This window comes from Salvia hispanica, chromosome 6, assembly GCF_023119035.1.
Source record: "Salvia hispanica cultivar TCC Black 2014 chromosome 6, UniMelb_Shisp_WGS_1.0, whole genome shotgun sequence".
In the NCBI taxonomy this organism is placed as follows: domain Eukaryota; kingdom Viridiplantae; phylum Streptophyta; class Magnoliopsida; order Lamiales; family Lamiaceae; genus Salvia; species Salvia hispanica.
In genome coordinates this window covers 28786229-28801500 of record NC_062970.1, presented here as the reverse complement: position 1 = coordinate 28801500, position 15272 = coordinate 28786229, and the positions used below count along the sequence as shown (strand labels likewise).

Below are 15272 nucleotides of genomic sequence, written 5' to 3'. Positions count from 1 at the left end.
TTTTTTTAATAATCAATCCTAATTTATATAGATGAATAGAGACGCTCTTTTTGTAGTATGAATATGCGAAATCCAATTATAATATGCTGATACGTGAATAGAAGAGGTTATTCTAATATCGTAGTTAGAACTCACCGCGTCGTTATCCAATGTGAAAATAAGACGTTTTCATTTTTATTTATTACTTCTATATACAAAATGAAACAAAATTGAACTTCAACTATGATTCAGAAACATCATGACCAATCGACTAGGGGTGGGTAGGTAAGGTATACCTTACCGAAACCATCATACCGTATACCTTACCGTAAATACGGTATGCGAAAAAGTCATACCTTTACCTTACCAAAATTTTCGGTATACCGAACTTCGGTATACCTTATATTCGGTATGACAAATTTCCATACCGATACCGTACCTCATTTTCGGTATACCGTACCGAAGTTCGGTTTACCTTACTTTTGCGGTATACCTGACTTTCAACATCAATTAAAATAGAAAATTAGAGTTTTTAAAATATTATTTATAATTTATAATTTTAAAAATAAATTAAATATAATTTATTCATAATTATATTTATATTTCACAATAGATTTATAATTTAAAAATATATAAAATATATTTTATATACAATTGTGTTTATATTATTGTGGTATATACCTTAATTTACGGTATATACCTTAGTTTACGGTATATACCGAATTTCGGTATGCAGCGGTATACCGCGGTATTTGAAAATTCATATCGTTACCTTACCGCAATCTTTCGGTAAGGTATCATACCATACCGAAAGTCACGGTATACCAAAAAACGGTATTTTCGGTATTTTTTCGGTACGACAAGACCGGTTTTTCGTTATTTCGGTATTTTTCCCCAGCCCTACAATCGACACTTGGGCTATAGTAAATGACTCGTTTTTTTCTTCTTTTAATTGAAGTACTAATTTAATCCACGCAACTAACATTTTTTTTTTTTTTTTTGCGGTGGTCCGCAATTAAATATAGTATTAATAAACCAATAATTAATTTTACTCAAAATATATTTTTGACAGGAATAAAATATAGGAGTGGTAAATTTTAATTAGAATCAAATTACGTTGAGTACCCGTGCACTTCATGAAGTGTGTCATGTAAAGTTCTTAGTTAATTCTAGTTATACAAAGTTTCTATACTCCATCCATTTCTTAAAAATAAGGACATTTGAAACGGCACGAGTTTTAATGCCAAATTTGGTAAAATAAGAGAAATGGAGAAAAAAATTGATAAAGTAAGAATTAATGTGAGTGGATTATGGGCTCCATTTTATTAGGGAGGTGTATAAGGGTGTAAAGAATTCCAAACGGTTTTTTACGGTTTCGAACCGCAGGTTTTTTGCGGTTCCAACTTGATTTCACGGTTTTTCGCAGTTCCGGCACGGTTTCGGTTCGAAATTTTTTGAACCTGAACCAAACCAAGTTCAAACCACGGGTCAAAAATTGACGGTTTTGGTTCAGATAAATTCTCACAGTTTTGGTTCGGAACCGTAACCGATGATTACGGTTTCGATTTTAACCGCCGGTTCGGTAAACCTTGGGCAGGTCTAGCTCTGCCCTCTGTTGTAATACTCCCTCCATCCCAGATAATTCGTCCCAATTTTTCATTTTGGTCCGTCCCACATGATTTGTCCCACTTCACTTTTACAATTTTTGGTAGTGGACCCCCTATTCCACTAATTCATTCATACTCACATTTTATTATAAAACTAATATATAAAGGTAGGACCCTGATAGGGACCTGATATTCTATTTTATTCCGGAAGGGAGCTGATATTGTCTCCATATATTTATTTAGTTTATTTATGTTTTAGTATTATTTAGTTGATAAGATTTTATTTACTTTCCCTAGTGGTTAGGATTTGATTTGCTTTTGATTTACTTCCCTAGTTTAGGAGATCTTTTTTGTACCACTCATATTATAAATATGTGTGGAGTCTTTTATTATTATCAAGCAGAATGAAGAATTAAATTATTAATCTCGTTCTCTCCATCGGTTCTCCCTCTTGGAGAAACCGCCAATCTCTCCAAATCTCTACAAAGTCACGTTGTTTTCCTCTCTTCAGTATTTTCTCTTCCATAGGAATTAACCTCACGTTAATTCCTATCAGACCCACATTCCACTAATTTTTTCAACCCACTTTTCATTACTATTCTTAGAGCATCCCCATCCGTGCTCTTAGCTAAGAGCACGGAAGTGGGCCCGGACCCACTTTTACTCCCTGTCCTTAGCTAAGAGCACGTAAGGACAAGCTCAAGGGTCCCACCATTCTATTATTCAATCTAAATATTCCAATTATTAAAAACATTTCTACATTATAAAAATACATTAAAAAATAAAAATTACATAATTAAAATACTAAAAAATAAAAATTACATAATTAAAATACTAAAAAATAAAAATACATAATTAAAATCCTAGAAAATAAAATAATACATAATTAAAATCCTACAAATTAAAGATGAGAATGTAGATGATGATAGAATAGATGAGAATGTGATTTTTTTGTGTTGAAGTGAGGGTATTTATAGATGAAAATGTGAATATTGGGGGAATAAAATTGAAAAATAAATTAAAAGTGGTGAGAAAACGGATATATTTTTTTGGGAAGTAGGAAAATATTTTTTTTTATTTAAAAACATTTTTTTTTAATTAATTTCGCATTTTAAAAAAAAAAAAAATAAGCCAACGGCTATGCCGTTGGCGAATAAGGCGACGCCACGTGTGCTGCTCAGCGGCACGGACGTGCTCTTAGCTAAGAGCAGCGTCGTGCCGCTGGCACGGACGGACGCGCTCCATCAGCGGACGGACGAGGTGGTGCTCAGCGGCACGGACGGACGAGCACAACACCCATCACCGCTGCGGATGCTCTTAAAACCCGTGTCCGGTCAAAGTGACCCGAATTATCCGGGACGGATGGAGTATAAAAAACGACTAATTAATAAAATTAAATGAACTATTATACTCCCTCCGTCCCACAAAAGATGTCACACTTACGGCACGAGATTTTAGGAGATTTTGTTTTATGTGTTAAATTGAGAGAGAAAATATAATTTTTATATTCATGTGAGAGAGAATTTTTCCAAAAAGAGAAATGTGACATCTTTTGTGTGATAAACTAAAAATGAAAGTGTGACATTTTTTGTGGGACAGAGGAAGCAACTTGAAAGAATTGATGTACTCCCTTTGTACCAAGATAGTCTTTTAGTATTATTTTTAAATTATTTCAATATAGTTGAATCATTTTTAATTTTTAGTAAAAAAAATATTTTTTATATTACTTTTTCATTATCACTTTTACTTTATTATTATTTTTTTCTTTATCCACTGGATATTAAAACGCTCTTTTCTTAATCTTCGTGAAATGAAATGTTGGGTACAGTAAATAAAACATAATTTATTTTACATAAACGCGTGACCACATTTAAATCGTAGTCTATTTTAGGGCAAAGTAATTGAAACAGTAAATAAAACATGATTTAATTTACGTAAACGCGTGACCACATTTTAATTGTAGTCTATTTTATTAGAGCAAAGTAATTGAAATATTAAATGCTCTTGTTGGGCCCCTTAGAGTATTCCCTCCACATGTCACGTATAAAATACTCACTCACTTTGCAAATAACTCTGTACAATCCAACAAATTCAAAAATCAATTGAATTCCATTCCCCAAACCCAAAACGAAGAAAAATATCTGCATCAATTAGTAAGCCATGTCTACTGGAGCTGCCGGCGATGGCTTCTTCCGGAGCCTTCTCGAAGGCTGCATTACCGCCGCGGACACCGGGATCCAGCGGCGCCCCTACCACCGCTACTGTGGCTGCGCTCTCCACAACTCCGCCGGCCACTGCCCCCACCGCTCCAGATACGACAAGGTCTCCTACCCGATCCGCCGCTCCTGGAGTGAAGGATCGTTCTCGCTGATCGGCCAGTCCTCGCTGTCTCCGTCCTCCTCCCCCGCCTCCGCGTCGGCGGAGATTCCGAGGACAGCGTCGCAGTTGGCGCTGTACAGAGCAGCAGAGGATGATGAGGTGTACTGATCAGGATGCATGCCATAGAGCTTGAGCACAAGATGGAGTGAATTGCTGCATATGATCATCTATCTAGAAGGGGCAGAATCGTGAACTAGAGAAGGAGCAACCCTAGGGGTTGGCACAGGCCGCCCTATAAATAGAATGAGACACACGTCCACATTTAGACCACTTGGAGATTAGCTACCTTCAGAGCTTTAGTTAGTTAGCTTTCGCTTGAAGTTTCTGGCCACCTGCATGAAGAAAGTCCATCGTCCGTTTCAACCAATTTGCCACCGTAGTTTCAGAAATTTATTCAGTTTCTGAGGAGCCAAATAATCTTTTACTTGCTTTGTTTTATGCTTTCTAAAGTTTTGACACTTGTTTTACCTTGCATTCAACACCGCTCTTAGTTTAACTCTTGTTGGAGACATTTTTTGGCTTGAATACCTCGAATGCAATGGATTTCTTTTGATTTGTTTGAGTTTTTACTTGTTATTCAGTGGGTATATGTGTTTATCAGTTGTCTCTCTGTCTCTCTTTTTCTCTCTACGAGATTGGGTTTAGAAGCAAAAGAAAATTAATGCAAGCTAAGAGAATAATGTGATATATGTGAGACAAAATACAAGAAAAGAGTATTAAGACTAGTGTTACATCCTTTGATTATAATGCACAAATATTGTGTAATGTAAAATTAGAAGGAAGGCTGGAGCAGTATTAATTCTATTTTGTAGAAACACATAAAAGTAGGATTTTACTTATTTACTTGAATACATGCACACTTCCCTTGTCTAAAGCAACAAATAAATCCTACATAATATTTCTCTTTTTTCAGCAAAATATGCATATTATTGTTTAACAACAACAAGAAGGGGCTTGCTGCATCAAGGTCATTAATTTGTCTTATGCAGTAAAATTTGATTCTCTTGAATTTATCCCTGTGTACATAGTATAACAGACGAAGAAGACAAACCTTTACAGTATATCGCTACCATTAAATTGATAGATGTGTAAATAATTATTACTTCTCCTAGATTCTTTCTCTAACTTTTAAATCATCGCATTTGTGAAAATAGAGGATTTAAGATTTGGTTAGAATCTCAAAGCAGAATTATTACATAGAAAGATGCCTCAAACTGATGGAAACAAGGAAACAATGGACTTTTTGTCATTTCTTGAGATACTTTCTCAACTGCCACGTATGTAGTTTCTCAACTTAATAGATGAAACATAAATTTCATCAAAATTATTCTGCAGAATCTCTATGCCTCCATAATTGTAACTAAAGAAGCATAACTTATGAACTAGGAAGAGGAAAAATATCAATTGAATTTCTCAACTAACATACACTAGGTGCATATTTGCTTTACACATTTTATCTGTGAGAAATCTGTATAAACATCTCATTAGTTAAAACTTTCCCAACTGCTATTTATGTTATGCAAATTTGGAAATACCTTTTCTATATTGTAGGGATCAGATTAGGGTCGGATTCACTAATTACCAAGACCTCTTTGTTCTTGTACAAGAGAGCTCAGCCAAACTCTCACCCACGCGGCTGATAAGTTTACAGATTACCAAGGAGAATCCCTCACAACTATTACAATTACAGTAACTAGTTCTAGCTAGGGTTCTTGAGTAATCTTGACATCTTGATACACCTACACACTCAAGAAGATTGTTAGTATAACAATACAGATCCTTGCGGATCTAAACAACAATCAACAAAGTATAACAAAGAGACAACTGAATAGATCACATAATATGGCTCAGAGCCCGCCACATAGCCCAGATCTATTCAACTAGAACCAAATCCAAGGGAGCAACGATGAAACGACTGGAGTCTACGCTCACACCGTCACAACCTTCACCGAACCGCCCCTTCACATCGGATTAGGTCACTGGAACCACCTCAGAACAGAAACCCTAGTTCTCACACTTACAAGCAACCGAAGCAGTTGCCTTCCACACGACTCAGGGATCAAGTATTCACACAAGAATGGTGAATCATCTCTAGAAATCAACCGGAAAGGCAATCGGAGAGTAGAGAGAAGGTTGAGAGTCTCAGAGAGTAGAGAGAGAGAGAGTGTATCGAATAATGAGAGAACAGAAACCGGCTAGTCTCACACATAAACAAACACACATCACAAACCCTTAATCCAACGGCTGAAGAGCCCAATCCAAGTGAAGAGACACGTGGCAGCATCTGGTGTGAGAGGGAGAAGCAGCTGGGCTTCTGGGTCAAGTCCAAAGAATGGATAAAGGCCCAGACACAAATTAAATCAGGCCCAAGCAATAATAGTCCACATATATTCGACATATATCAAATAACAAGATTGTGAATTGTGATTAGTTATGTACTGGAGTATTATTCTTTCCCCTTGTTCTTTACTAAGTAGTACATCATAGAGTCCTCAAATGGTTAAACAAAACCTAATGCTTTTAATTACTCTAAGATCAATTTTGTCTTGTCTGTTAGGTGTTTATTCAAAGGCCAAGTTCTAGGAATCTACATTTCTTCTTGTGAAAAGTGTACAGAATAATAACTCGTACCAAACCTCTCTTGAACTTTACAAAAAATATTCTAATTCTACCAACTTAGTTCCACCATTGCACTATATAAACCCATGAAGAAACATGCAACATTTTCAACAAACAGTCAAACACTTTCACATATCACTACAGACACACTTGAAACTACGAAACAAGAGAAGATAAAAGAGATGTCGAGTGCAGCAGCAGAGATGATGCTTCGCTGTGTGTTTGAAGGAAGCCTGTCAATGTGTGACACGGACATCGAGCGAAGACCATACCATCGCGACTGCAAGTGCGCATTGCATAAGGAGAAAGGGAAATGCTCCCACTCTGCTTCAAAACAGAGTAATGTAGCATTTCCAAAGAGAGAATTGGGGAGCAAGTGTTCCATTTCCATATCACACTCTGACTCTGTAATCACTTCGCAATCTTGACTTGTTCATAGTTTATCGACTTGAATTTAGTTTCTGTAGAGCAGAATAAAAATGTAGTAAATTTAACCCTACTCGAGGTAAATAAGTAGATTAGACAGCATTGATTCCTTTAACTGTAAATTCATCCGTAAGTTAACAGTATAATTGATCATATTCTCCCTCTCTTTTCTCAATCATCCAGTGTGTATGATAAGTCAACTAGCTACGAGTAAACACAACATCAAAAAATACTTCCTTTCTCTCTACATCATGCTTTACTGAAAACTTAATTTTGATCTTTTCTTCTTCGTAATAGTTTAGACTTTAGACCATGCAAGTATGCAACAGTAAACTTAATTTATGAATAATCTGTCACATATATGGGTAAATTACAGTTTCCTTCTGAGATGTTAATAAGAATTACATTTAAATCACATCCTTGCAATCTTACAAGTTTAGTACACATAAAAAGCTAAAAGAAATTACAAAAAATGTAACCATTGATGCAACAAGCATTATGAATGACAAAGCTTTAGAAAGGGAGAATTGTGTGGTGAAGTTGATCCTAATTAAAGGTCAAGTCGAACTCATAGAAAGTGGGATAAATGGGAAAAAAAAAAAAAAAAAAAAACTTTGATTGTATACTTTCATAATTAGTATTGCGATTTTTGTTAAGAGATGAACAAGTAAGAAAGAAATAGTGAAAAATGTGGTGTACTTTAGCAATAGACTTTGTAGTGGAATCTTTTCAAATTAACATATCAAATAAATTATAATGATTTAATTTTCTCTCGCATGGGAATTTGTCTTGATTTTATTCTGAAGGAATCCACATGTTTCTAGTAAATAACGTTAAAGACTTGTTATAAAGGTCAAAGAAAAAAAAAACTAAGTTTTTATAGAGTTACTGCACACCAAACCAAACCTCTCTTGAAATTTTCAAACAATATTCTATAGTCTAATCTTGTTTGTCTATATACATCTCAAATTAGGTATGGTGAAGAACATTTCGATGCAATTAAGTACGAGGAGCTAAATTTTTTACTCCAATTAGTTAATATGGTAAGAAGTTAAAATTCAGTTATATAATTTGCCACACACACAAATTTCTGTTACTCACTTAGTCTTACTAGAGGAGGGTCAGTTGGGATGTCAAAAAATTGTTAGCCCCTCACTCAGATCACCAATGTTTTCTTCTTTTCAATCACAAAAAAACCACGACACTAATCTCTAAATTAGTACTCCTAATCTATTACTGATCAGGCTCGCTATTATTAAAATCATAAAACTGAGAATTTCGAATATTTGAATAATAGAATACTTAGTTTGTGTTAAGGGACTCCTTCCCTTAACGAAGAACACTCGTTTGGTCACGTACGAAACATACAATTCTGGCGCCCTACTCCGAGGGTCGGCGGTTTTCTCTCTCGACTGGCGCGGAGGATTCCTCCGTCGGCAATTAAAATTAGGGTTGTTGTATTACGCAAGTAACTTGGGCAAATAATTCTTCATTAATTGGGAAACGGAATTAATGAAAGTCCTATTTATAACCTCGAAGGACCCTAGGGTTGGTTCGACCTAAATCTACATCGGGAAAGAACCAACAAAGAACCAACTTGCGAACATCCTTACGATTTGCCAGAAGCCTAAACGTTCTGTCATGGCCCGGATGACCTGCCATCGGCGATGAGTGGTGTACCTCGAGCAAGAGGGTCTTCATTGGTGATGACTCACTGACAAGAACCCGTCGATTAAAATAAATCAGCCCGTCAGAGAAAGCAAATTGTGGTGGAGCCTCGCCAGCTCTAATTTTTTTGACCAGCGCCTGCAACTCGGGCCTCACAACAGTCTCCTCACAAAGTAACTCCAGCATCCGAGGAACCGGACGGGCCACAGCCGCAAGAGCCACGCCGGCAGCCCCTGCCCCCGCTATTTCCCCCTCGTCAGCATCGGCTGCGGCCGCCAAAGGCTGGGCGCCGGGTTCCTCCCTTCGGGATAAGGCATCAACAACTTTGTTTGTTATCCCGTTCTTATACTCTATGCGAAATTTATACCCCATCAACTTACGAACATAGAAGTGCTGGTCCGGTGTTTGTACCACTTGTTGTAGCAGCTCCTTTAAACTCTTTTGGTCGCTACGAATCACGAACTCCCTTCCCAGAAGATATTGCCTCCATTTTTGCACTGCATCTACAATAGCATAATGTTCTTTATGGTAAGTCGAGGCTACGCGACGCCTCGGGCCTAGCTTTCGGCTGAAAAAAGCGATTGGGTGGGCATCCTCAATCAACACCGCACCAATACCTACATCCGACGCATCTGTCTCTACACAAAAAGGCTTGTTGAAGTCAGGTAAACTCAATATCGGCGCCGTTGTCATTGCTGTCTTCAAGATGGAGAAAGCCTCATCGGCTGAGGCGGTCCAATTGAAAGAATCCTTCTTCAATAAATCGGTCAGTGGTGCTCCTATCACTGCGCAATTAGCCACAAATCTGCGATAGTACCCTGTCAACCCCAAAAACCCACGCAGTTGCTTCACAGTTTTAGGCAGGGGCCAGGCGGTCATGGCCTCAATCTTGGTCGGATCAGCCCTTAATAAACCGGAAGAAATCAAATGACCGAGGTACTCCACAGTCGTGCTGCCGAACGTGCATTTAGAGAGCTTTACAAAAAACATGTGACTCTGCAGCAAGGATTGCACCTCTTCCAAGTGGGCACAATGAGAGTCCATCGTTGGACTGTATACTAAGATGTCATAAAAAAAAACAATGACAATTTTCGGAGAAGCGGCTGAAAAATGCTATCCATTGCTGCTTGGAACGTGGATGGGGCGTTCGTTAGCCCGAAAGGCATCACTAAAAACTCAAAGTGTTCGTCATGTGTCCGAAAAGTCGTCTTGAATATGTCTCCTTCGTGCATTCTGATCTGGTGATAACCTGAGCGCAAGTCCAATTTAGTGAAATACCGCTTTGCCCAGCTTATCGAACAGTTCATCCGCTGTGGGAATCGAAAAATGGTCTGGTACCGTCGCCGAATTGAGGGCTCTATAATCAATACAAAAACAATACAAAAACGGAAAGTCACGTCCTTTTATCGAATCAACAGGACGGGTGAAGAGAATGGGCTATGACTTCTCTGAATAATACCCTGCTCTAGCATCTCCTGTACTTGGCGCTCGATTTCCGATTTCTGGAAGTACGGATAACGATACGGCCGTACGTTTACTGGTTTTGAGTTTTGCAAGAGGTGAATGTGGTGGTCGAACGGCCATTGCGGAGGCATCCCGGTTGGAAGCTTGAAAACTTGTTGGTGCTGCAGCAACACACGGCGGATTGGGTCAGCCACATCAGCCGACAACTCGGCTTCCACGGACAACAGCGATCCTGCAAATGGCTCGGTCTCCAGTGGGATCAGTTCATAAAATTCATACGCCCGTGAATAAGACACGATCATGGCCAACGAATGAAGAGAGATCTGTCTAGGATTCGGTATACTCCCTCGCAATATAACCTGCTTGTCGCCCTGCACAAACTCCAGCGTCTTGCCCACAAAATCAGCGTTTATTTTCCCAAATGACTCCAACCACGCCATCCCCAAAATTATATCCGGCCCATGAATGTCGAGGATATGAAGGTCCACCGAGAACTGCGTCCCCTGTATAGTTAACGTACGAAACACAGACAATTCCGCCGCCCTACTCCGAGGGTCGGCGGTTCTTTCTCTCGACTAGCGCGGAGGATTCCTCCATCGGCAGTTAAAATTAGGTTGTTGTATTACGCAAGTAGCTTGGGCAAATAATTCTTCATTAATTGAGAAACGGAATTAATGAAAGCCCTATTTGTAACCTCCAAGGACCCTAGGGTTGGTTCGACCTAAACCTACATCGGGAAAGAACCAACAAAGAAAACCCGACGGAGCTTATAAAATGCTCAATTAATAAATACGTTCAGCAAAAACAAAAACAATAAAAAATGCATAAGTTAAACTAAATTAAATAATAATAAAAAACTAACTATCCTCGCTGACCCCTTCCTACTTGGAGGTATAATCTTGGAGACGGTCCAGCGGCTTCGGCTGGTTCCATGGCCGGAGATGTCTCCCCACCGGCTCCTCCTCCACTGGTATTGTCGCCGGCTCATCCTCGCGCCTGTTCTCATTCACCTCCTCCTCCGGCGTCGGTATGTCGACGTCCTCCGTCATTGGGTTGGTAGTGTTCGTAACAGTTTGGTACAAGAGAAATATAATCATCTCAGAATGCAAAGAAAACAAATTCGAAAATGAATACTTAGTTGCGCACAAAAGAATCAAAACTGCCATATTCAGCCAATGGCCATATTCTCATAGTTAATATAATAGTAAGTACTTAGTGTTATATTCCATATTCGAAAAACTATTTCTTGAATATAACGCAGCATGACTTAATCAAATTATTCTCTTCAAAATCTAAACTCGCCACCATAGTTTTAATCAGCATACCGTAATCTTCTGTGCTCTATAATATAAACCTTCAACAAACATGAAAACTTGTAAACAAATCATCACTTGCACGCACTAATATACACATAAACAAATCAACACACACACACACACACGAGAAAGAGAAAAAAGATGTCAAGTGCAGCAGCAGGGATGATGGCCCGGTGTGTGTTCGAAGGAAGACCATATCATCGAGACTGCAAGTGTGCATTGCATAAGGAGAAAGGAAAATGCTCTCACTCTGCTTCAAAACAGAGTAATGTTTCATTTCCTAAACGACAATTTAGCATCAAATGCTCCCTTTCTGTACATAGTTCATCAAGTAGGACTACGGAAAGCATCATTGAGGGCTCAACCTACAATTATGTTTCATTGCATTGAAATCTAAAAGGATCGTAGCTAAAAGAATAGTTTTTTTTTTTCTTTTATGATGAGTTTGTTAGGCCATCCTCCTCCAAAGAGTTAAGACTAACTTGAAATAGTTGGTCATAACATAAGAGGTCCGCTGTAAATTCTTCTTCATTATTCTATAAAATGTCACTCATTTTTACAATGCTGCATATTGGTTAAATTCCTTATAGTACTCAAAGATTTCTCAATGAATTCTGAAGTTGTGAAATTGTGAAAGATAACATTTGTTCTGTGTCTGAATCCATATATATTTTCCAGAAATCAATTACATGTATCAAAACTTTAGCATTTATTATTATTGTGGATAAGTAAATATATTATCTTTGGTAACTATTTCAGTTTGAATCTGATATCCACTACCAATTCAGTTAAATCATAGGCATTTATCAATACAACTATGGTTTTAGTGTATTGGTCATTATTGGAATCTTGATTTACAAATAAAAGCATACAAGAGAAGAATACATCATACATTGTTGTATAAAGTTTAAAACATGAAAATGAGCATCCACATACATCCAAGTCTAAATTTTGTCCAACTTGTTATAAGCTTTTATTCTGGAAAGAATGTCAATTGATCCGTTAATAAATCAAAAAGTTGGTGGTGGACTGTAAAATGAAATGTTATAAGGTAGCAACCAAATGCATGCATTAAAATTTGGATTAGGCAAGAACAATTAATAATTTAGTGCAGCGTCTCTTGTTATGAACTAGCAGTGCGCCCATGCACCAAGAATCAAGTAAAAACATAGTAAAATCAATGATACTTAGATTGTTTATAACAAATTTAGGCACTATTAACATAACATAGAATACCAAAATTATTCCTCTTCCCAACTATTCTTTAAAAATCTATTTTCCATCTATCACATCAAATTCCAAGATACTTATTTCTATTTACTAAGAATCAGTCGCCATAATCTACTTTCATAGAAGACAACATTTTGCGCACCTAACATTCCAAGAAATTCCATTCATTAGGCCTTAATGCTAGACACTCCTAATTTCTTTTCTCATTAAGTGCCAACACTTCTTCTAACATTGCTTCAATTGTACTATTATTTTCCCGCCCAACCATATAACTTACATCAAGGTTTTTTTTTTTTCAATGTTTCTATCTTGAGACTATGATGGTACAAGACCGGGGTCTCTGGTGGCCCGAACGGTGACCGAGATCGCACCTATATGTAGAGAAATACTAGACGGAGAAGAGAGGGAAGAAGATGGAGATATAATTGCATTAATTCATTGACAATCCCACGAAATACAATAGTGATCAGCTTATATAGCTTCATGTATGGAAAATAACAACTCAAATAACAATCGTATCTATAAGCTCCACGCGCATATGGTGATATCATTTCATGCGTTTCACGTGTTGCATGCATCCATGCAACACTTATTTCTACTCCATCCAAGCACGTATTTCCTTTCCTTGTTTCATGCACCATATGACTAATTTGGTAACGATCCCAACTCTGCAAAAGAGAGAAAACAGATAAATATATCCTTGAAATAACAAAAAAGTATTCTTGTTTTTATCATTTTTTTATTAAATTGAAAACAAATTACTTCCTAAGTTAATTGTAAGGTGTAACCATATGTTAGTTAGACTCCTTGGTATCAATCCATTTCAACACCTTTAACCAATGCTATTTTATTCTCTTTCCAAAAAATATATACATGAATTTAAATTATTTAATTTTTGGTACATATTTGATGTGATTTTTAAGTAATTTACTATGCCATATTTAATTAAGGTAATTTTAAGTATTTTATTAATGTCATTTTAGTTATATATTTTAATTTTACATACAATTAAAATTGAAAATAAATAGTATAAAATTTGATAAAAATTATATTAAGAAAAATTATGTTGTGGTGCAATTCCATACCTAGTCAGCCTATTTACCTAGAGCATATGGTTGAATTACCAGAGACACGAGGTCTAGTATGTGATACGGAAATTGAACATTTTTTCCGAACTTGTTCTCTTTTTAGAAATGAAACATTCCCCTGTTTTGAAGCAGAGTGGGAGCATTTGCCTTTCTCCTTATGCAATGCGCACTTGCAGTCTCGGTGATATGGTCTCCGCTCAATGTCTTTCTCCGACATTGATAGGCTTCCTTCAAACACACATCCAAACATCAACTCTGCTGCTACAGTCGACATCTCTCTCCTTCCTAGATTCCTGATGTCGTTTCAAAGGAGAGTTTGTTGAAATTGTTGCATGTTTCTTAAGGAATTTATATATGACTAACCTTGTGTGTAGAATATTTGTTTGGAAAGTTCAAGAGGTTTGGTATGGACTACTTTCTTTAGATACTTCTAGTTGTTTGGCAAGTCTTAACACTTTTTCAAGAAACATATGGAATCCATGAGAATAAGTTATAGAAAGTCGACAAACTCCAAAATGTATATTCTTTTTTGTGTTTCACAAAATACCAACATATGTATACCTCTCCAGTCTTCTCTTGGAATTAACAATGATAATATTCCATTATTCACCAAATTCAGTAAAAACTGATAGTAAGTTAGAAAAGAGTTTCTCTCATACATATGGTTTTCATTCTATTTTCTATATACACAAAAAGAGTATCCTAAATTTTCACAAAGAGAGTGAGCATGCATATTACTGATAAGAGATTTTCCTTAACTAACTTTAGAGTTTTTTTCGTTACTGTTTTCATTCTATTTTCTATATAAACATAGAAATAGTATTTTGAATTTGCTTGAATAGATTCACACTTCCCTTGTCAAAACCAACAAATTAAGCCTACATAATATTTCTCTAATTTTCAGCAAAAATTATGCATATTATTGTTTGACAACAACAAGAAGGTGCCAGCTACATCAAGGTCCTTAGTTTGTCTTGTGCTGCAAAAAATTTTAACTTTTAAAAATTTCCACTGTGTATATAACATCATATTACATACAACAAATCTAACAGTATCAGTACCTATAAATTGATAGATGTGTAAATAAATATTAATTCTCCTAGAGGATTTAGGTAAAATCTCTAAGCAGTGTTATTACATAGAAAGATACCTTGGAAACAAGAAAACAACTGACTTTTGCCATTTCTTGAGATCCTTTCTCAACTCCCACATAATACTCCATATTTTATGTCCTTTTTGTGTAGGGAATCCAAATTTCCATAGTAATGATGTATTAACTCTTAAGAGTTCTAAGTAGAGAGCAAGACAACTTAATAGATGAAACTTAAATTTTATCAAAATTATTCTGCAGATAATTGTAACTAGGGGTGGGTAGGTAAGGTACACCTTACCGAAACCATCATACCGTATACCTTATCAGTAAGTTCGGTATGCGAAAAAGTCATACCTTTACCTTACCAAAATTTTTCGGTATACCGAACTTCGGTATACCTTAT

General features: G+C 36.7%; 1 protein-coding gene across 1 annotated transcript; it reads left to right on the top strand.

Annotated features, from left to right (window-relative positions):
- Positions 1-3746: 3746 nt before the first annotated feature.
- Positions 3747-4073, top strand: LOC125195076. Its single transcript, XM_048093277.1, has one exon. The coding sequence runs from the start codon at positions 3747-3749 to the stop codon at positions 4071-4073; it is 327 nt and encodes a 108-aa protein (XP_047949234.1).
- Positions 4074-15272: the final 11199 nt, after the last annotated feature.